The 22,642-nt window shown below is 40.3% G+C and overlaps 3 protein-coding genes across 5 annotated transcripts; 1 reads left to right on the top strand and 2 right to left on the bottom strand.

The window, feature by feature from the left end:
- LOC8077475 (GTPase activating protein 1) lies at positions 951-2,793 on the top strand. Its single transcript, XM_002460692.2, has 3 exons — positions 951-1,490; positions 2,024-2,119; positions 2,225-2,793. Exons 1-3 carry the CDS (start codon positions 1,374-1,376, stop codon positions 2,513-2,515), a joined length of 504 nt encoding a protein of 167 aa, XP_002460737.1. The 5' UTR covers positions 951-1,373; the 3' UTR covers positions 2,516-2,793.
- LOC8077476 (receptor-like protein kinase At3g21340) lies at positions 2,935-8,890 on the bottom strand. Of its 2 annotated transcripts, XM_002462854.2 has the most exons (9): positions 8,332-8,886; positions 6,543-7,601; positions 6,070-6,217; positions 5,351-5,422; positions 4,639-4,710; positions 4,032-4,103; positions 3,861-3,938; positions 3,595-3,779; positions 2,935-3,512 (listed from the first exon to the last, which is right to left on the bottom strand). In XM_002462854.2, the coding sequence occupies exons 1-9, from the start codon at positions 8,435-8,437 to the stop codon at positions 3,385-3,387; spliced, it is 1,920 nt and encodes a 639-aa protein (XP_002462899.1). In that variant the 5' UTR covers positions 8,438-8,886; the 3' UTR covers positions 2,935-3,384. The 2 variants fall into 2 exon arrangements, 1 of the variants encoding a protein (XP_002462899.1); XR_002450296.1 differs by lacking the exon at positions 2,935-3,512 and having other exon boundaries at positions 3,724-3,779; positions 4,005-4,103; positions 8,332-8,890.
- LOC110432900 (DSC E3 ubiquitin ligase complex subunit 1-like) lies at positions 12,821-19,148 on the bottom strand. Of its 2 annotated transcripts, none has more exons than XR_002450181.1 (15): positions 18,597-19,147; positions 17,926-17,995; positions 16,944-17,071; positions 16,465-16,580; positions 16,264-16,324; positions 15,978-16,041; positions 15,822-15,899; positions 15,497-15,654; positions 15,349-15,408; positions 15,151-15,244; positions 14,609-14,776; positions 13,771-14,099; positions 13,424-13,540; positions 13,192-13,347; positions 12,821-13,110 (listed from the first exon to the last, which is right to left on the bottom strand). XR_002450181.1 is itself a non-coding variant. In XM_021454051.1 (15 exons), exons 1-14 carry the CDS (start codon positions 18,759-18,761, stop codon positions 13,246-13,248), a joined length of 1,710 nt encoding a protein of 569 aa, XP_021309726.1. In that variant the 5' UTR covers positions 18,762-19,148; the 3' UTR covers positions 12,821-13,110; positions 13,215-13,245. The 2 variants fall into 2 exon arrangements, 1 of the variants encoding a protein (XP_021309726.1); XM_021454051.1 differs by having other exon boundaries at positions 13,215-13,347; positions 18,597-19,148.

Below are 22,642 nucleotides of genomic sequence, written 5' to 3' on the forward strand. Positions count from 1 at the left end.
ATTGCAGATTCAGCTCTCTAAACATGTCCTGAGTTTTCAACTAGTCGCGCAACTTACAAATTGCACACATGACATTCTGAACTTTACATTCACCTCCCTATAGACTTGTTTCAAGTTCTCATTCTGATCGTAATACTTATGAAATATAGACTTAGCTCTCTAAATTTGTATTATTGTACCTTCCTCACTCTCCTCATGCATATTGCGCTGCACGCGCCAATCACACCAACCACGCCGCACTGCACCGCATTCATCCACCCACGCAGTGGTGTAGTGCGCAGGGTGTCGGGACGTGCGGCGGAGGCTCAGGCGAGATGTGCAGTCCTAGCTTATATATATTTCTAGAACCTGCCATGCTACTTGGCCACGACGGCGAAGGCTCAGCCATGATGTGTGGTAGGGACCTGCTGTACACCTCGACAGGACGCCGGCTCTCGCCTTGCGACAGTCGCACTCGACACCGCCACCGCGCTCCTTTCGTAGCACCGCCAGACCTAGCGTGGCATGTAGGCCGGGGAGACAAACTTGGGGTCGTCACATCATGCATGACCTAGTATCCGCCAGCGTCAGGACTCACACGACATGTGTTATATATGATTATATGAAACAGAAAACTTGAAACCATGTCAACCACTCCTTGACACCCTATATCCCATAAATATCTTTTTATCTATATTTAATGCTTTATGTATGTACCATATAATTTGATGTGACGAATAATCTTATAAATTTGGGTTTTTTTAGAAGATGCCGTGCGTCTTTGCGCAAGCCCAATAACGTTGTTTTCGTCCGTGTCAGTTTCCAGAGGGTAATTTTCAGCAGCAACTGCAACTCCATTGTTTTTTTTTTTTTTTGCAATCAGTGCATATGGGGCCGGCCATGCAGCCGGTCAGCTAAATTAGAGACGGCCGGAGAAAACTGCACCTCGCGTGCTCCAGCTCCAGATGCTACTACTACGTACCAGAACCGGAGGAAATGGATGGACCAGGTAGAAGAACAGGAACGAAAAGCGACAGCGATGAGACAGTTTGGGAGCGGCGCGCGCATGTATTTGCGGCTGCGCATGCGTAGTAGCCGGCCGGCCGCTCCCCGCGCTAGCTTGTCGTCCAGCCTCTGCATAGTACTCTTTGCCCTCCGATCCCCAAGGAGATCGATCTCCCAAGCTAGCTAGCTCCGTCCAGTTGTTGGCCAAGGCGGATCGAGCAAAAAAAAGCTTGTGTCTTGCAAGCTGTCTCCGGGTTTTCATTCATCTCCCGTTGTTGACGCCGGGGTTGTCGTACGTCCTCGGTCAGGCCCTCCCTCCCTTTTGCTGCGTGGTCGGAGGGAGAGAGGGGGTCGATCGAGAAGGACGAGGGAGGAGATCAGGGAGAGATATGGAGTGCCTGCTAGGGCTGCTCAAGGTGCGGGTGGTGCGAGGAGTGCACCTGGCCATCTGCGACCCGCTCACCCACAGCAGCGACCCCTACGTCGTCCTCCGCCACGGACAGCAGGTAATTAAACTGCAGGCCGCTCCGGCCACCAGCTTCGATCGTGAGCCCAAGTCTAATGGATTTTTTTTTTCGAGGAAACAGGAGGGGCATTGGCCCCTACTGAAATTTATTAAGCAAAAGCAGAAAGCAATTACAATTACAGATAAAAAGATAAGGTTCTAATGGATATTTAACTTTTTGGTTGTTGGCACCTCTTCAAATGTCACTCTTAGAATTGCCCCTACATATTTGTCACCTGAGAGAGAAGATTTCATAATTTTGGACCATTTTTGCATACGTGGTACGACGCATAGGAATGCAAATGTGTCTGTATGATGTGAAATGACCTCGTTGCCCCTCATCTATTTCTTCTTCCTCCCTCCCTTCCTCTCGCTTGCGCTCTGGCCATGGCCGGCAATTAATGGGGAAGAAGCATCCCCGTTGCATGCATTTCTTTATATATTATTATAAAAATCCTAGAGTCCAATTCCTGTTTTTTGCATCTTAGTCAATTTCTCATAATGTGGCCATTTGTTTTCATATATATTGCGCAGAAAGTGAAGTCAAGTATAAAATACCGCACGTGCAACCCAGAATGGAACGAGGAACTCACCCTGTCCATCACAAACATGATGAACCCGGTCAAGATTGTGAGTTCATCGCCATGATCTCCATGGCCACAATGCAGCAAATTCTTTTCAGTACCCTCTGAATGTGTAAACTCTTCTTCGTCTTTTTGGCGCTTCGACTGACAGGAACTCTTCGACCATGACACGTTCACCAAGGACGACAGCATGGGCAACGCCGAGTTCTGCATCCTCAACTTCGTGGAGATCGCCAAGCAGGACCTCAGCGACGTCCCCGACGGCACGGTGATGAAGTCGATCCTCCCGGAGAAGGGCGGCAACTGCCTCGCCACCGAGAGCCACATCACGTGGAAGGACGGCAAGGTCTCCCAGGACATCGTGCTCAAGCTCAGGAACACCGAGACCGGCGAGCTCGTCCTGCACCTGTCCTGGGTCAACATCCCCGGCGTCGCGCGGTGAATCCGATCCCCTCGACCGGCGGGGACGGACCCAGGAGGGGCATATGAGGAGGCGACGCCTGCCCAGCTGATTTTACTACAATATATTATGATATGTGTATAATGCGTGTTTGCAGAAGGTATATGCAGAAGGCTCATGCTACTGGCACTGGCAGCAATGCCTGTATTCACTTTTGCTTCTGCGTGATTTCTGCGGGGGGGTTTTTTAATCCACAAAAGACATTTGTTCTCAACATCTGTGAAGCTATTCCATACTGCAGTTATGTGCCGTCTTGATCACATTTCCATAAAGCCATTTATCAGTAGATCACCATGTAGAGCTAAAAAAACTACTATTTGCTTCAACATTGCAGATAGGATGAACTGGATATTAGATTCAGCATATTGAGTTGCATGCACCGGCCAAAAAGTTTAAACGGATAGAAAAAGGTGGACAATTCACTTTATATTTCAACACTCCTGATAAGAGTCAGGATTCAAACCTCAAGATCTCTGAACAATATTGAGTTGCATGCACCAATTAGTTTAATCCAAAAACTTAATCTATTAGGAAAAGGGGCTCCACCTTCTGGTAAAAAGCAGTTTTGCAGAACTTCAGACCACCGAGTACAAAACTGACAATAAGCATACTTGAACAGTGAAGGAGAATTCAACAGCAGTAGTCAGAACAGTAAGTAGGATGGAATGGGTAATTTCTCCTATCTGATAGACTGATGCCTCTCCTGAGTTCTAGGTCACCAAAAATACAAGTATATACAACATTAATGACCTAGCTAGTATGTACAGCTTCGTGTTTCAAGCCTACGGAGGAGCATACAAAGAACTGAATTATGGATGGAAGCCAAGTCACCGTTGCAGTCTTTTGCCGAGCTAGGAAAGCAGATGCGGTGAGCTTTCATTGTTGCTGCTCCGAACACTTTCATGTGTGCGTTGATGCTTGGTCATTTGCACGTCCCGGGTGAACTGGGTCCTTGATTTTGCATAAGGAGCTTCCCTTGCTGCAATGGTCAAATGTAAATCCGTTACAACACAAACCTTTGTAATGTTTTTTTTCATTGGACGACTGTTCACATTTTTTACCTGCAGCTAATCTTTTAGCACGGAGAATGTTTTGCCGTCTCTTCCACCAGCACGCAGCGAATACAACTAGGAACAGAATGGCTAAAAGCACACCAAAAGCCATGCCAATCTTCGCAGCCACGGATAGATGAGGGCCACACTCACGTAACCCAGGAATTCCACATAATCCAGCATTGTCCGTGAAGCTGCAGTTTTGTCACAGCAATCATTATGTTCCTTACCGTGAAAAAGGGAAGAGAAATTTTACAAATCAAGTCATTTCTCACTTAAATCTAGCTCTGTGCAGAGGCCTTCCTCCCAAACTGGCTGGAACACGACCAGAAAGACGATTGCCATTCAGATTCCTGCATAGCAGAACTTCTATTAGTCTTAGGTTTTGGGGAAGGAAAAACAAATGTGAAAAGGCCAACCTAAAACAGAGTAACTAGTGCACTAACAGTATCTGTAACAATGCCAGCTCGCCTAGGCTCTCTGGAATAGATCCATTAAGCTCATTGTATGACAGATCCCTGTGAAGAAAATTTAAAACTATTTGTCAAATATAAGTGACCAAACATATTTCCTAGAAGACAATTTAAAAGAAGGAAAACCAAAATAGTATTGACATGCTAATTACATGAGCTGAATCCTCCAACTAAAACAGCAATTGATTTCCTACTTGTAATGTGTCACAAGATGCATTTAAAAAGATTAGCTCCATGTGCACTGAGAAAAGTGATAAGCAGACTGAAAAGTCACTACAAATATGAAGTATCAAGGACACTAGCAATTTTGATATGATGATGCAAGATACAATAACTGCAACCACCGCTTCTGATGTTCTATATCCAGCTATTAAGGGCAAATATTCAGACAAATAAATAAATTTTCCCAACAATCGCCTATCCAAGTTCAATTGGTATTGCAAATTAACCAGCTGGGAACTTAATAAATATGGAGTACCATTTACGAAATTTTTGCTTAATTTCATCAGAAAATCATATACGTATTAGGACGTCCTTGAAAGAACAGAAATATATAACAGATACACTGAAGTGCACTTACAGTACTTGCAGTGCAGAGATGGTACCCAGGGAGATTGGAATGTTACCCTTTATGCTATTGCCACTCAAGTTTCTGTTTCACAAGATAGGCAGTTACTTCTGTCAGAATAACCAGAAGTGCTAGCACTTCCTTGTGAGTTATGACAGTAAGAACTCTAAATGACTACTTCAATCTGCAGTCGGATTTAACTTCTTAAACAATAATGGATTACTCTATATTCTACTTAGCCATGTCACCATGAACCATAACCCAACCAGTTCTGGCCAGCAACTGATATTCTTAAGAGCTTAAACTCTGTGCTGCAAGGGGTTTGCAGTTTTTTATTATTACTATATCAGCATATGCCATAAAATCAGTCCCATAATTAAAACTATCGAAAGCATGTTAAATATGTGATGGCCATATTAGCTGTTTTCATGTATTGTGCATAAAAACATAGTTGAACACTAAAAAATTCTGCATCATCTACTTCCAGATGACATGGAGCAATTACAGAGCAGCATTACGCTGATTCTTGATGCTTCAGCCCGTTTCCAGTGGTCTTTTATGTTGCACAGGTTTAATAAGATACACATATTTAAAAATAATAATTCCAGTTATTGTTGTGAAAATGTTACAGGCTTTTCACTGTAACAGATAATGAAAACTATTGATAAACAGAATAATATCAAGTGGTCAGTCATTCATGCCAGTGTTCTATAAAGAAACTCACATGTTTTGCAGATGTTGCAGCTTAGATATGTCACTAGGTATGACCCCTTTTAAACCTTGGTTGTCAAGACCTCTGCACATTCAAGGAGTAGTATTAAAAACATGCAGCAAAAAAGTATGAACTACCATTGACTAATAATTTTGAAATCCTAATGCATATAACAGTAAGCAAAAACATTATGGTTAGGCCCATAAATATGACATACAACAAGAGCTAAGAAAAAAACTCTGTGACCTTTTAAGCAAGCCTGACAGTTTTAAATGCATTATGCAACAAGACGAGGAGCAAGATCTTGTAAGCCTCGGGATCAAAAAAAGATGTTGTAAGCCTCAAGCCACTAAAATACTTGATTCAACTTCCATTTGGGAATACTTCAGAACAGAAAATATAGGATGTCAGCTGGTGTCAGCTCATGGAAAATTTGGAAGTTCAGTTAGAGACTGTTTTATTCGTTCAATTTTCCATTTGTACTAGTTTGACGTTACTGGAATGCATCTGCTACATTTAATTTTTATGCTTCAAATAAATAAGTAGATAGTATAATAGTAATATTGCTATGTTTTTATCTAAACATATACTAGCAAATTTGGGCAGAGGTTTATCTTAGTTTCAAATGATCAATAAACAAAATCTGTTACATCACTTCTGGCATGGTAATCATAAAAATATCAATCCCTCGTGATGTGAATCATAGAATGAGCATGATCTAGAGAACGTACAATCCATCAATGATCCAATTCCCTTTGGTGTTATCAAACTGGCAATCAACTCCACTCCATGGATGCTGCTGAGGAACACAGGGATCACCATTCCAGCCAAGTCGAAGAGGAAGACCAAGTGAACCCTTCAACGTTCGCAATGCACTCACTGTAGGTCATTGAAAACAAGACAATTAAAGCATAAAACCAATAGCCAGTTCCTTGTAGCACTCGTGTGAATTATTGTTCTATGAAAAATAAGAATCCATAGTTGTGCTACTCATTCAGACTCAACTAAAGCATTTTTCTTCAGTTGTACATTTTATCAACTATCCCCATGCATCATTAAATCTTCTTTTAATTGCCTCCAACATTAATGCACTGCTAGATGATCCTTTGCGAGATTCTAAACAAAAGAGGCTTGAAACTTTACTCAATTTTGGTACACCTAAAAGAAAATTAAAGTAGCGAGTATGGAGAATTTGAATAACAACCTTCCTGAGGCAAAGTCTTCTTTTCAGCTGGGATTATCTCAAACACCTCAATGGCATTAATAATAGCACGGGTTCCTTTCACAGGTTGCAAGATGACTTTTAGCGTTGTTCCACTGACAGCAACAGTTTTATTCAGGACAAGTGCAGTAAAACGCTCTCCTGTCATGCGAATTATATCTACATCCTTAAAAGCAGTGTCTCCATTGATGAGTACATCAAATACTCTTTGTTCTTCTGCAGTTACCCCATTATCAATCTCTGCAAAATGAAGCCATACTGAATAGTTCTTATTCGGAGTAACATCCATTTCAAAAGACAAACTCGGTTGCCTATCAGTGCCCACGATAGCTGATTGATATATGCTTTGAGGGTAAAAATTTGGTGCGAGCAATGTCTCTGCTATAACATTCTCAGTTGATATCGATTGATCATCAGAACTGGATGATAAAGTTTGCAATCCTAACCAAAATCTGTCCCCACCCCAGCGAATCCCATTAAGATCTTCATCAAAGGCAGGCTTTCCAGAGCCACATTTCAACCTTTTGGCTGTTCTAAGCACTGCCCCCTTTCCCCATGGTGGGCCAAAGTTATAGGCATTGTCATCTATTTGTAGAACTTCAATAGAAAGAATTGACGGATCACCATGACCTGTGCTATGGAAGCAAACTGATAAGCTTGAGTCCTGGACAAAAACCAAAGCTTCTGCAAATGTCTTCTCATCGTCGCTGCTCCAGCCCAAAAGCAAAGAACTGAACAGAGTACCCTCAACAGAAACATCGAAAATCGGCTCGCTGTCAAGATTAGGGTTGTCCAGTAACGCAAAGAAAAGCCTAACTTGATAGTGGCCGTTGGGAACATTGTTGATGTTGTAGCAATTTTCAGGGCCATCAGATAGCGGGAAATATCGAAGCGTTTTCAGGGGAGGAATGATAAAGCTTGGACGAGTGGCATTTGCAAACCTGCCTCCAGTATAACCAAAGTCTCTGTACCACAATGTGTTTGTAGGCGCCGTCCGGATATCATCGAAACTTCCACAGCTTATACGGATGGTAAAAGGTTCTGAAAATAAACATGCATTAGGAACTACAGGACATGGAAATTAAACCAAACAGCTGCTGTAAACAGATGTAACGTGTAAGTTATATACACAGCAAGTGTTCCTTTGAATCAGGAATGTCTAGGATACTGAATGGAAGGCTTCTGTGTTTCCTTTTGTTCACTATATTTAGGTTCACATGCCTCCTTCCTATTTCGTCCTAGCCTGAGCAAACTTTTATCTTAAAGATGGCAAAATTGTCAAATGTATGCACATGTCACCCAGAAAGGGCAGAAACTGTACTGTACTACTTGCAAGTAGCCAAGAAGCTACCAGTATTAGCTGAATGGACACGAAAGTTTCTCAAAATGGATAAGGCTCAGTTCTTCATCTGGTACACGCCACAGAAATAGACCTATAGCTAAACAAACATGGTTCCAGGCTGGGTCCAAACAACAACGAATTTGACCAAGAATGCAAACACCAATGAACGAAAACTCAAGAACTAAGGGGGGCTTCTCTTTCTTCCTTTTCTTGAGCGAGGAACTGGAGGAACCTAGCGCTGCTGGATTACGATGTATAAGAAGAAAAAAAGCAAGCAAGCAAAATAAACACAAAAATTGGCTAGAAAGTACCAGATTTCGCTACCGCCAGCGCAAATGCAAGGACCTGGCTGCCACCGTGCCACATTTAGCAAGATTTTCAGCATGGGGGCCAAATCTCAAGCTACTAGACGCAAGCAAGAGAGCTCACCTTTGCTAAGATCAGACGCAAGAACACCAAGGGCAGCCGACGACGCGGAGGCGGCGAGCAGCCACAGCCGCAGCAGGTGCAGCACGGCAGGGGATCTCCACCGCATTTGCGCCTCCGTCGCACTTGCGCTCTTTCCTCTTCCTTTCACTGGCTCTCCAAGTACGAGTCTTTTCCTCTGGCTTTGGACAAGACAAGGCTTTTGCCTGGAGAGTTTATTTTACAGCACGCTGAAAATTCGCACGGATTACGGAAGAAGCTCCATCTCGGTACAAATCTGAGGAAGGAAGGCCCCCCGTGTTTTCTCAACGGCGCCTTGCTCCTTCCTGTTCCGTTAGAAAAAAAAAGGCTTTAAAAACCGAAAATGAGCTGTCTGGATTTGAGAGCAGAATTGAGTAGAGCAATGGCGATTAGGCGGTGCTAAGGTGGTTGCTTTTATGACAGTAGTAATGGAGGCAGGAGACGATGATGTGGTCGCAGGATTTTTTTCTTTTCTTTTATTTTGGTCGCAGCCGCGCAGGGGCTCTAGAGTTGTAGAATAGTGGAGCAGCTCACGTTGTTCCTGGATCTTGATGAGTGATGACGACTCACGAGCCACCCTCGAGGATTTGAAAAGAACTGCACTGATTTTCCTAGTTGTGAGAATGAATGTCCCACTCCTACCCTGATTTTAACACAAAAATAATGACGAAAGTGCCAGGATGTGGGGTCAGGATTTAAGCTAAACTCAGAACAAGTTTAGGCGGCATTCGATTGGATTAGTAAGCCGATTTTGGAAAAAGCTTTGCGTTCCAAATAATAATAAAAAACTCTTTTTTGCATTATTTACTAAAAGAAATGCCCGAATCTAGCCGGACGCCGTAGCTGCCAAAGCTGGTTTCGGTGGGTCACGTGCGAACGGGCGAGAGAGGGGGACAGCCGGGCAAGGAGCTGACGGATCGGCAACGTGACTCAAGGTCACGTGCGACGCGACGCGACGCGAGCCCAGGCCTTGTTTAGGCCTGGTTTAGTTCGTGAAATTTTTGGATTTCGCTACAGTAACACTTTCGTTTGTTTGTGGCAAATATTGTCTAATCGTAGACTAACTAGGGTCAAAAGATTCGTCTCGCGATTTTCAGCAAAACTGTGTAATTAGTTTTTGTTTTTATCTATATTTAATGTTTCATACATGTGCCGCAAGATTCGATGTGACGGGAAATCTTGAAAAATTTTGGAAACTAAACAAGGCCTTAGTTCACCTCAAAATCCAAAATGTTTTCAAGATTCTTCGTCACATCAAATCTTGCGGCACATGCACGAAGCATTAAATATAAACAAAAACAAAAACTAATTACACAGTTTGTCTGTAAATTGCGAGACGAATCTTTTAATCCTAGTTAGTTCATGATTGGACAATATTTATCAAATAAAAACGAAAATGCTACAGTAGCGAAATCCGAATTTTTTTCAGAACTAAACAAGGCCTGAGGCCGCAACACAAGACCGAATGAAAGGGAACGACAGCTGCGGGGCGGACCTGAGCTGAGTAGCTGACGAACAGGCGAGCAGTTTCGGTGCCTCGCGGTCGCGGGCGCGGGTGGCTGCTGGCTGGGCCCTCTGCCCTGTGCCGGACCGCGTCATCGGCGGCCCTAACAGCCGGCTGTTATGGCGAGTAATGCGCGGATTGCGCGCCCAATCAGTCGTCGGTCGTGCAGTGTCGTGCGCCTCATGACTTTGCGGAGGACAGACCGGTGCCTAACCCAGAATCTGTAGCGCAGCAACGGCAACGCAAGGGCGCGACAGCAAAAAAATGAGATGCGGGAAGGCCGACAGGGTAGTAACGAGATGCGCCCGTGCCTGGGCCGAAGCTAAACACGACAAAGGCTTCGTTTAGTTTTCAAAAATTTTCAAGATTCTCGTCACATTAAGTCTTTAGATGAATACATGAAGCATCCTACTACTAAAAAGGGTGAAAGTAAATCGTTCACCGGCAGTCGCTCGCTCGCTCTCATTCGGCGTGGTGCCAGCCCAATAGCATGCCTGTTGCCAGCTACCGCCTAGCGCCTAGGTCTCTTTCTGCTACTGCTGTTGAGGCCTGCTGCTGCGTTGGGCAGGGTGGTGCTAGCAAGGCTGACTGGAAAAATGTCTGGACAACAACTGTTGCATACTCCCGTCCTATAAATAATTGTATTTTTTACTTCAATAATTTATATTAGCCTTTCATCTTATTCAAAAAAATTTAATAAATATCATTTATTTTTTTCATAACTTATTTTATTGTTAGATATATTTTATAATAATTTATTTATTTATTATTTATAAAAATTTAAATAAAATAAATGATCAAATATGAATTGTAGAAATGTATTTATTTATGGGACGGAGGGATGTATTGTGCAAGTGTTGCGCTCAACTCGTGGGCACGCACCCGTCTGGATCTATTTTTTTTATTTTGACATTTTAGCACTTTTGTTTGTATTTGATAATTATTGTTCAACCATGGACTAACTAGACTCAAAAGATTTTGTCTCACAAATTACAGTAAATGTGCAGTTAATTATTTTTATCTATATTTAACGCTCCAAGCATGTGCCGCAAGATTCGATGTGACGAAAAATTTTAAACAATTTTTGAATTTTAGGGTAAACTATACCTTAGGCCTGATTTAAGATTCAAAAGGTTTTTGAATTTTAACATTGTACCACTTTCATGCAAAAAGTTTTAGACTAATTAGGCTCAAAAGATTCGTTTCGTAAATTATAGACAAACTATACAATTAGTTATTCTTTATCTATATTCAATACTTCATCCATGTGCCGTAAGATTTGATGGTATAGAGAATCTTCTTTTTTTTATTTTTAGGTAAACTAAACAACGCCTTAGCACTACCTATCTGCAAGTAATGTGATGGACAATCCCCTACACGGGCGGTCATCTAGATCGGCCAAGCACTCTCAGGCCTTGTTTAGTTTTAAATTTTTTTTGCAAAATGGACACTATAGCACATTCGTTTGTATTTGACAAATATTATTCAATCATTAGACTCAAAAGATTCGTCTCTAAAATGACAGACAAAACTGTATAATTAGTTATTATTTTTATCTACATTTAATGCTTTATATATGCGCCGCAAAATTTGATGAAAATTCTTGAAAAGTTTTTGATTTTTAGGTGAACTAAACAACGCCTTAGCACTTTGCAGCCAACGTGACTATTTTGCACAACTTTTATATATTTGTATTTGCGTCCTTTGATACTGACATTTGTTCTATACATGTGAATTTCAGGTAATAATAGAGGAACTCACAAAGAAATGAGAGACAAGTAGTTATGACTTGCTGACATGTTAGATATACAAATTATATATAACTGTAACCTGTTCTTAAAGACTTATGTATTATTATATTAATGTTTAATTATTACGGTTACAATATAGGCTCTTACACGCATTCAAAGTTAAAGTGAACTATCCTTCTTTCTTGAACTCCCTCGTATATATGTTATCGTGGTATTTTATGTTCCCGTTGCAACGCACGGGTATTTACCTAGTTAAATATAGATAAAAGAAATAACTAATTGCACAGTTTATCTATAATTGGCGAGACAAATCTTTTAAGCCTAGTTAATCTATGATTGGACAATAATTACCAAATACAAACAAAAATGCTACAATAACCAAAGCTAAAAATTTTCCTCAACTAAACAAGGCCTAAGCAAAAACCATGTTGCCTCATTTCGTACACAAACCACTCATTTCATCCCAACTTGTCATAAAGCTTCAATTTCTAGAATCCGTGTCAGTTAAACCTTTTTAGATTTAACCAATTTTATAGAAAAAAAACATCAATATCTATGACATAAAAATAAGTATCTTATGAAAATATATTCTATAATAAATCTAATAGTACTAATTTAGTACTATAAATCTAACATTTTTTTCTAGAAATTCAATCAAAGTTTAAAAAGTTTAACTGATAACTCTAAAAATTAAAGCTTCCAGAAACAAAGAAAGTATCCAACTCCAACCATGTTTGCCAGATTTGGTACACACACCACTCGGTTCGTCCCAACTTCTCGTCCTGTAACCCAAAATGTCCAACTCCAACTGCCGAATGAAGCTGGTAAAAGTAGAAATGACCAACTGCTGAACTGCCCGCCGCTCTGCACGTCGTCTCGTACCTGAAAAACGTCAGGAGGAACACAGAGATCTAATAACTGGGTCAACAGCGTGACTCCAGGACAGAAAAAAGGCGCTGCTCATGATGTAGAAATCAGGACGCGTCCACCAAATCAAGGCCTTGTTTAGTTCAAAAAAATTTGCAAAATTTTTCAGATTCCCCGTCACATCGAATCTTTAGACTCATGCATGAAGTATTAAATATAGATAAAAATAAAAACTAATTGCACAGTTTGGTCGAAATTGACGAGACGAATCTTTTGAGCCTAGTTAGTCCATGATTGGACAATTTTTGTCAAATACAAACGAAAGTGCTACAGTGTCAATTTTGCAAAATTTTTTGAAACTAAACAAGGCCCAAGAATCCACATCTGGAACTCTCAGTGTTAACAACCTTTGTACAACGCTCAGGCCAAAACGCAGGGTTGAAATACTGGTAGCAGGCAAAGGCATGCAACAGTGAAAACCGCATAGGCAGGGAAGGACGATTTCTCCGTGGTATGCTTGATACAATAGTTTGTACAACACAAGACCTCATGAAATCAATAGCATAAAACTTTTCTACAGTTATGTTGATAGCTTTCACACGGTTGTAGCCTCGCCTTATTGTACCTCAGTTCCCCCACCTGTAAACATCAACGTTCACAATAAATTGAGGGCACAGAAACTAGATTTTCTGGGGGAAAAGGTACAGGATGTCATGATACCTTGTATAAGCTGAGCTACCTACTTTTTGTTAACTATATGGTACAAAGCCTCATCTAAGCTGGCGGTAGGGAGCGCCTGCAAGTTGGGCACTCCATCTTGATGTCCATCCAACGCTGTAAACAGCCTGAGTGAAATATATGCTCGCAAGGTGCCACCTGCAGGAGGGAGGACGGTGAGTAACCAGTAAAAGCTGCCTGCAAAGTGAAATACCAAAAATATTTCACAATTTACCATGTATTCACTTGTTCTTTGGGTAAGGTCAATTGTAGTCATGCAAATAACACAATCAATGGGCTGATTTGTGTTATCCTCTACCTTCCTGTGGTAGCAGTATTTCTCAGGCAGTATCTGAAAAAAAGTAGAAAGTGGACACAATAGGTTACTTCTAAAAACTGATACTAATAAAATACACTATGAACATCGATATAAGGTACAGTTCGATAGTGAAACACATCTACAGTTGCAACCTAAACAGCCTTCGAAGCAAAGGATTAGCTGCATCCTGCATGACTGGCAACTAAAATGCATCTATGATGCAGCAAAACAGAATGCATGTGCGATGACATTATAGTTATTACCTGGCGAGGAATAAAGCAGCGAGAACCAAGATAGTGCTGAAGCAGAAGCACTGCTGCTTGGATACCCATGAATACTGTAACAGCTATGCACCATTTCTTGTCGGGTTCGATGCGCATGAAGTTGTTAGGGCAACCAAATATGTACAGTGGAATAGCAAGGCGGGTAACTGTCATGCCTAAAATATATTGCGGGTGCAGAGGTTTTCTTGTGTCCCTGATGACATTTGTGATAATTTGAGGTACCCAAAAGGAGTACATCAGGAGAAGAAGTGGGCGTAAAAAATTGTGCAGCTCATACATTAGAAGGATTCCTCCCAAAAGAATGCCATCTGCAGATCACAAAGCAAATTAAAAAATATCTTAAAGTTAGTTAAGAAAAAAGGTAAAGATTTGTACCGGTATGTGGAAGATACAAACAAGCTCACATCTACTGAAATAATGACATACCACTATAACTTCTTTCAAGTGTTTTTATTTTCTTGGGGGGAGGGGGTAAGATATATTGTATCCAGTTAACAAAGGAAATGAACACTCTAAAAGCTCTAACAGAATATCCAGGTTTCCATTTATAGCAAGCACCAGTACTTCACCTACCAACTAAAACATGGGTAAATGTGATTTACATGCAGCAGGTAAAGGGGGTAACAAAGGTATGCTGTAGACAAGAACCAGCTAACAGGGTAAAGGTCAGATTGATAGCACATGTAAGTTCTAACAGAAACAAATATATGGCAAGAAGCGTGCCACCACTCTGTATGCAAACTATGTTAATTAGGACTCATTCCTATTGGCGTGATCCTTAATGAAAAGAAACCAAATGAGCATAGTTACTACTTACAAAAGCGGCTGTAAAGAACCGACAGCTCTCGCCTCATTATCTCCCAACCTTCTCCACTGTTTAAAGGCCTACTTGCTTTCCATATGGCAAGAAGGTACCTCATTTCAAAAATAGAAAATACAACAAATTTGAAGAATGCAGCCGTTGCGAAGGCATTAAAGAGTGACTCTGTAGAAAATTAAACACATAAGAAGAAAGTGTTATTCAAGTCAATTACAATCACAATGCAGAAGTGGTATTAAAAGTTAAGCAGGCCAATACTCCCTCCACCTTCCAATATAGTTCATTTTAGTTTTGTCCTATGCCAAATTTCTCTAAATTTGACCAGGTTTTTAGAAAAATGTTGAGAAGGGGAGTGAATATTGAAGAAAATATAACCAAATGTAGACCACAAAGGCACAAATCATTGAACAAAAATAAATGAAATCCTACTTGGTCATGTTTTAGTTTACAATCAAAGGAAAGAAAAATTATTAGCAGATGTTACAATGGAACAGTCAGATAACAGAGCACAAACAAACTATGCAAGTCACAGTACTCACCAACCAATATCCCAGCAGTCAGGTGAAGTAGACAGAGATATGCATCCATGATAGCTTGTTGGCCAATCATTAAAATAGAAACCTTAGCAGCTCCCTGTAAGCAATACATAATCAACTCAAGCAAATGAGCTTGGAAGCCAGGTAATGAAAGTGGTTTTGTTTTACTAAATGTTTCTCAAAGGGAAAAGAAATGCTTACGGATTGAGTGTTGCTATGCTCCATTTGTCTAATCAGCAGCAAAACTTGAAGGAAAGAGATCTACCATACCCTAGTTAAGGAATTCACAGACTAGACAGACCAATAAAGATAAAATAAAAATAAAAATAAAAACAGCCACAGAGGATACAAAAGTGACCATCAGTGTGTAGTTGACTGCTTTGTTGTAATAAACTTCAACATTCAAAGAAGTTGCATTCAATAAGATAGGAGAGAAGCATTCCCCGTCATCATCAACAGCTGGACTCTCCACCAAACCCTCCAAACGGTACTTCTCGTGTTCTCCATCTAGTTAAACAAAAAGTTTTTGCAAAAGCAGATACTATTTTAGCTGTAACTGAATATGAGGAAATTACCAACTAAAAGAAGTATTGCCACATGTAAATAATGATGAAGCACAGCAAATGGATTGTAGAATGGAATGAATTTAAGAATAAAGTAAAGGAATTACATACCATTTGGGTTAGATGACACACGAACAACCTTAGCAGCTATTTCTGTGTTGCAATGTTTCTCCATGTCATATGTGAGAGCTGATAAGGTGGAAATAACACACATCAAAAATTGTAGGAGGCGATATATAGTATTTGAGTGTACAATTTGAATCTTACAATTCTTCCTTTGGTTCTTCTCTTCAGAAGATTCTTGGAACACTTGAGAGGAGAAAATCCGCAGCTGTTACAAATCAACCAGGTAAAAGTATATTTCACAAACATGCTCATTAATTATAAGAGATCTTCTGGGTACTAGATAAATGCACGTTTGAAGACAAAGGTATGATGGACACCAAGAAGCTTGTGAAAGCTCAGGAAGCAAAACAGAATTTTGAATGATACATTATGAAATAATATTCATGTACTAGTCAAAAAACAAAACAAGCTAAATTTGTGAGCTTACCAAATGGTATGGATTTGACAAAAAGTAATCCTCTTCCTGAAGAGGTTCACCATCTGCACCACTAAAAAGGACAAAATAAAGTTTCACTAGGTCATACAACAAAAGGAGGGCATCTAAAATATTTATATTAACAAGAAACTTTCCACAGAAGAATGAAATCCAAACAGACCTTCAGTTACAAAGAGAAAATAAGGCAGTTACCTGTTCGCTACCATGCGGAGTTGTCTAAAAGGCCATATGTACACTCCTTCTAACCTTATTTGAGCCACTCCACCATCATGGGCATTGTCAATGACATCATGGAATGTAATTGAACCCTGTCCATGTAAGGAAAGTAATCAGTGAGTACAGCATGCTGAAGAAAAGGATCAAGCTTGCAACAACATCCACAATCATAGTTAGCTCAAGGTTGGTCATTAAAAAGTCTCATTTCATTTACTATAACCCTAAACAAGAGCAACCTCTGCATACAAACTAGGCTTGCAATAGCATTCTTGATTACAGTTACGGAGTTACCTCAGGTTGAAAATGAAACAAATACCTGATTCTTTTCATGTGGCTTAACTAGAATAACAAAAGAAAAGCAAGTATGACCAAGGCACAACACTTGGTTCATGTGATAGTTGTTTTATTTATTTATTTCAAAAGTAACATAGTAAGAAGGAAGGAGCTCGATCTACCTGAACATAATGCACCCCGCTTATCTTTGTTGGAGTGCTCAACAATTCAAGAACTGAATCACCTTTAGATTCCACAAACTCAAGAAACCTAGACGAACCATTTGTGGCACCAGCAAAGGTCCAGCTCCCTAGACCATAAAATGGTTGTGTTAGTACCAATTTTTTTGAACCAGTGTTATACACAAATTGAAGTAATACTGACAAAAACAGTAGTGATCAATATATAGCAAAGCAATAATAGGGTACACTCGGAGGGGGGGTGGGGGCACAGTCGTGTATGTTTTTTTAGGTTATTTCGAGACTGGTAATCAAGCCAGTGCACTTCACATTGGATCACATGATATATGTATCTGATTCATAAATATTCACGTGACTACTTTTACTGGGAATGACCATGGCTTCAATCTTTTTCTGAAGTCATTACAGCACAATATTGAAGAAAATGTTAAAAGATTCCAACATGTGTACTGTAGGACATAGCAGCAATAAATGGACCCTAAGAACAAGAAATCTAGAGTCTCAGTGATATTATGTGAAAACATGAGTAACACGTGACAGAAAAAATAAAGAAACCACACAATTTTGGAAATATGGTAGTGGTAGTAAGAATAAGATTTGATGCCACTCAGTTGTCTGGAATAGCCCATAAAATAAGTATCATTTCGTTTCTTAATAAGAAAATCAGTAATGCCAAAATCTGACTGTTTGTCTGCCAGCCAACCCTTTTGATGGCCCTTTGCTGGGTTTTCATCTATTGTCTACCTCAACTAACTTGGATTTGTCTACCAGCCAACATGGCATATCTAAACCTGAGTAATCATCCTAATTTATGCCGTTCAAAAACTATGGTCATTCATATTGAGTCTTAGAACAGAAACATAAGCTAACAATACGCAATTTAAGAGAAAGGGAAACCAAAGCTAATACTCAAAAAAAAAGCATTGTATAACCATCACAGGACCTTGGAAATGACAGAGGTTACCTTTATACGTTCCCGTAATATTCCAAGAATACGGGCCTATATCGTTCTCATCCCTTTTGAAGAAGGCATGCTGCACAAACACACAGATTGTAAGCAACTAGCTAAGTCACAAACAAACAATAGAGTTAATAGTTCCAGAGCAATAGATGCGTGCTAGTTATCTCAGGACTCCAATCAGCTAGCATCCCTGCCATTAAAAATCAAAGACTACCAAACTAGAGCTGGCATTCAACTATCTCCTATATACTCATCATTCAGAAGTAGAAATGGCATGAGCGATTGGGTACTCCCAACTCCCTAGACTCTTTACAAGCACTTGGGTCTTAAAGTCAAGTGAACCCACAGCATAGGCAGTTCAAATGACTATTTGGACTATATGCACTAAGTTGATTACCTAACCTAACCTTTGACTCGAAACAGCCAATTCCTATTAGTAGCCATCTCCATGCAGTCCATGGGAACAATCTCTAGTGCAAGTCCGCAAAATGAAACCCACCATCACAGAATTAAGTCAAAATCAACCATACTCCACATCTCGTCCAATCCGATCGCTGAACCTTACGCTCTCAATTCGCTAATTTCACATAAACTCCCTTGCACGTTATACAAAAAAAAATATGGGGGAACGAACTTCCAACCCATCAATCGAAGTCCCGCAGCACCGTGCTCACCTCATCGCCCCACGAACCGGCGGAGGCGGCGGCTCCGACGGACGCGACGCGCTCCCGGAGCGGCCGCAGCGCCGCGGCCAGCGGCGGGGCCAGGGCGATGCCGACCAGCACGAGCCCCACCGCAGCGGCCCTGATCACGACGCCGCTTCCGGCGGCGGGCCCCATCAATCTCCTCCCTGATATACACCACGAGCGCGCGCAGCCCTCACGCCGACGCGGGGGCCACCATATGGACCCGCAGCAAGCGGCGAGGCAACTGCTCTTCGGGCGGCGCGGGGCGGGGGTGGTGATTGGGTCCTGTGGTCTGTGGAGCACTAAACCTAGGACTGGGACGGGAGGAGCAGGCGGAGGAGGGGAACGGGCCGGCCGCGGACAAGGTCAAACGGACCGGTGGAGGGGTTGGGGGGGTAGGCGACGGCGGAGGTGAGGTGAGGTGAGGCGACGAAGGGAGGACGGCGACTTTTGTTTCGGGCGGCAGACGGACGCCAAGCAACGAGGCAAACGCTTGCGCGTGGGGGATTTCCGGCTTCCGTGTGGTGGGGTGAGTCCAGCCCCGCCGCCCCCGGCACCAACCACCCCCCAGTAGTCCTGAGAGTGGAGACGGGCTGGAGTGGGAGCATTCTCGGGGCCCGCCTGTCTGAGAAAGTGGTACCGCTAGGCGCCGTGAGGTTGGGCCTGCCTGTCAGTGAGGAACGCCGGGCTCGTGTGGGTTTATTTATGTGTCAATTATTATTATGGACATTCAAAAGTTCCGCAGCGCCGGAAACAGACCGAGGAACATCCGAACAAAATGTGTGACTAGCGCACAGCTAGGAGGGTCTAGATTTTCCCTTTATTTCTACATTTTTCTGTGAATATTTTCCGTGTATTTAGCGCTAAAGAATTCTAAATTAGTGTATTATGTTACGGTCTTTAAACTTGTCATGTTTTTTTTAAAAAGGTTAAACTTGTCATATTTTTTTAGATTGGTTTAGACCCCCTTTGGCACGGCTCCACTTCATCAGTGATGTCGTTTTTTTTTGCTTCAGCTCTGTGAACAACTTTATCGGAGGAGCTATAGCTGTTTTAGTAAAATTATTTGGCAAAACAGCTTTATATATGGCTTTTCTTAAAATATGCTCTCACAGAATGCCATGTAGGACAAGGTGAAGTTGGGATAAGCCACTATTTTTAGCTTGTTCCCATCCTAAAGCTATGTAAGAGCACGATTTTAGAGGCTTCATCGATGGAGTCGTTTCATTTTACCCATTTGGCAGAAAATAGCTCTAAACGGCTCCTGAAGTCGTTGGAGAAGCCCTGCCAAACAGAACCTTAAACTCATCCAGATTAGGAGTAGTCTTCGACTGTGGTGTGCCAGCGTGGTGTTGCGTAGTTTGGCAGCCATGCAAGTTATATTGGGATTTACTTACCCAATCTATCTCAAATTACAAGATGTTTAATTTTTTTACACCAAGTTTGATCACTCGTGTACAAAATATTAATTTTTTTATCATGGCTTGATTTATTAATAAATTTTTTTTAAGAATGACTTAAATTTGATTATATTTGCATAATTTTTTTGAATAAAACGAATGGTCAAATTTGAGATAAAAAGTCAAATATCTTATAATTTGAGACGGAGAGAGTAACATTTAACAAATATCTTTAGCAGATAGTCACATTTAAGACAAAATATTGGGAGTACACTCATACGCGACCTGCCGCATAGGCGACCGAGCTTGATCTAAACCTGTTTTAACTTGCCTGAAAACTTAAACAAGATTAAGGTTATGAATATGTATTTTCGGAGTTTCGAACCTAGAGAGAACGTGAGACAAGTCTAGGGACTGTGACGAAATCCACTAATTTGAATTAGATGTGAAGTTTTTAGGAAACTTTTGTAATGTAGAGAAACCAAGGATTCTAAACTCCAAGTTTCCAGCTTTATCGAACCAAAAGAGCTACTTCTATATTCAAAGGGGTTGCTATTCTACCAACTGTCTATACAGATATTGACTCACCTCTAAAAACAAGTAAAAGGAATATAACTTTTCGAAATGAAGTTGAACAAAGACAAATTTTATATCAAAGTTGTAAAATTCAAATAGAGGTACAACTTTGTGGTTGATGAATTTTTACATTTGAACTCGCCTACAATCCTGAAATTATGTTTTAGGTTTTCATTTTTTTTTTTTGAAATTATTTTCTTTATTTTTTCAATGGTCTCATTAGAGATATGCTCGGCCTATACCAAAATTATATGCTCAATGAGATATGAAAATTTATAGCTTTACCGTTTAAGAGCTTAAATATTAAATACAAGATTCATATAAATAATACAAAGTAATAGCACCATACACAGTTATAAGTGACTCTGTGGTATATAGCGATAGCTCATGTGAGGCAAGAGATCTTGAGTTTGAAGCTTTAGGAACCGCGAGCACTGTTATATAGCAATAGCTCATATTGTGAGCATTGTGCTTCACTACTTGATTTCTCCTTGGATTAAAAAGGTTATATTATTTAATATATACATGCTTTAGATTTTTAAAAATTATCTTTAGACGTAGTTGGTGCTTTTCACCATCCTGAATTTTTGATTTATAGAAATGGTTGTGTTTCCGTCCCTAGAAAATTTCTAGAAACCCTTGGGTAGAACCGGTTACTACAGCTCCTGATGACCGATGAAGAGAAGTAGCCTTTGACGAGGTTCTGGTCTTTAGCAAAAATGTCATATTCGTGAATCCTCCTTTGTGAGTTTCTGCGTCTTCAACTAAACAAATGCCCTCTTTGGAAGACTGAATTTCACAAGTTTTTATTTGGAGTTACATTGTTTTTTGTGAAATTTCTTATCGAGATAAAGGTTAAAAACTACTACTCCCTCCGTACTCGAAAAGTAAATCGTTTTGGACAAGGTTTGGATCAAACATTGACAATATAAATCATGAATAACGTTTAAGTTGTTGAGTTTGAAAATATAAAAATTATACAAATAGATTTCTCTAGAAAACTACTTTCATAATGATATACATAAATATCACTTTTTGATAAATATTTTTATGAGAACATAGAGTTAAAATTATACTTTGAAGACCGTGTCGTTGTTCAAAACAACTTCCTTTTTGAGTACGGAGGGAGTACATAATAACTATATGGCGTTAGAACCACCATGCCCAGCTATAGTTTGTCTTTTGTCAAACTTTTTTAGTTTAATTAAATTTATAAAAAATAGCATCAACATTTACTCTGCATAGATATAAATGTTTTTATATTTTTAATGTAAGACTGTGCAGTTACATCTACTTGTTTTATCTAGGTTGGGGAGAAAAAAAAAGCCTTGCAAACTATTGGTTACTCCCCTGTCCCATAATAAGAGTCATTCTAGCCTTTTATAGTTGTTTCAAATTATTTTTCATTTTCACTTACCAATACATTTATCTTTTTTCCTAGTACATTTCTATCTCGTTTTTTGTGTACCATATCTTTTTTTACTCCTCTTAATTTTCATGTCTAGAACTAAAATGACAAATAATATGAGATTAGGACAGAGATAGTATGCAAACGAGCAGTAACAAAAGAAGGGAGGAATCTCTCTCACCCATGCTTGCAAAGTTGGGAATCAATAAAACCTAAAATTGAAAAAATCGCTAATTTTTTATGTAACTTATGCAGCTAAGCCCTTGAGAAAAATTATCATTAACGCCAATCCTTGACAGACTGAGGAAGACATCATCACAGTGTATCGTACTCCTTACGTCCTATTAAGCGTCGTTTTAAATCTAGGCACAAAAATTAAGCAGAGGTGGAAAAAAAATATGGTACACAGGAAACAACAAGAAGAGGGGTAGAGATTGAGATGTATTGAGATAATAATAAGGTGTATTAATTAAGAAGTGATAATGTCGATTTTTATGGGACAGAATTCGAATGCTTGAATGAGACGGAGGGAGTATATATAATACTAGCTTTCTTGTATTTTGAGTCCATTGCTGAAATCTTATGAGACTGCATTTGTCAATTGCCATTAAGCATAACTGTTCGCTTGATAGAAAAATTATGACTGAAAA

This window comes from Sorghum bicolor, chromosome 2 (assembly GCF_000003195.3).
Source record: "Sorghum bicolor cultivar BTx623 chromosome 2, Sorghum_bicolor_NCBIv3, whole genome shotgun sequence".
NCBI classification, from domain to species: Eukaryota; Viridiplantae; Streptophyta; class Magnoliopsida; order Poales; family Poaceae; genus Sorghum; species Sorghum bicolor.

Coding starts and splice junctions, on each gene's coding strand:
- LOC8077476 (XM_002462854.2), bottom strand. CDS start 8,437: ATGCGGTGGAGATCCCCTGCCGTGCTGCACCTGCTGCGGCTGTGGCTG. Junction 7,602..8,331: donor TGCGTCTGATCTTAGCAAAG/GTGAGCTCTCTT, acceptor GTTTATTTTCAG/AACCTTTTACCATCCGTATA. Junction 3,513..3,594: donor TGCTAAAAGATTAGCTGCAG/GTAAAAAATGTG, acceptor TGACCATTGCAG/CAAGGGAAGCTCCTTATGCA.
- LOC8077475 (XM_002460692.2), top strand. CDS start 1,374: ATGGAGTGCCTGCTAGGGCTGCTCAAGGTGCGGGTGGTGCGAGGAGTG. Junction 1,491..2,023: donor TCCTCCGCCACGGACAGCAG/GTAATTAAACTG, acceptor TATATTGCGCAG/AAAGTGAAGTCAAGTATAAA. Junction 2,120..2,224: donor TGATGAACCCGGTCAAGATT/GTGAGTTCATCG, acceptor TTCGACTGACAG/GAACTCTTCGACCATGACAC.
- LOC110432900 (XM_021454051.1), bottom strand. CDS start 18,761: ATGGGGCCCGCCGCCGGAAGCGGCGTCGTGATCAGGGCCGCTGCGGTG. Junction 17,996..18,596: donor CCGGTTCGTGGGGCGATGAG/GTGAGCACGGTG, acceptor GTGTTTGTGCAG/CATGCCTTCTTCAAAAGGGA. Junction 16,042..16,263: donor TGTCAAATCCATACCATTTG/GTAAGCTCACAA, acceptor GATTTGTAACAG/CTGCGGATTTTCTCCTCTCA.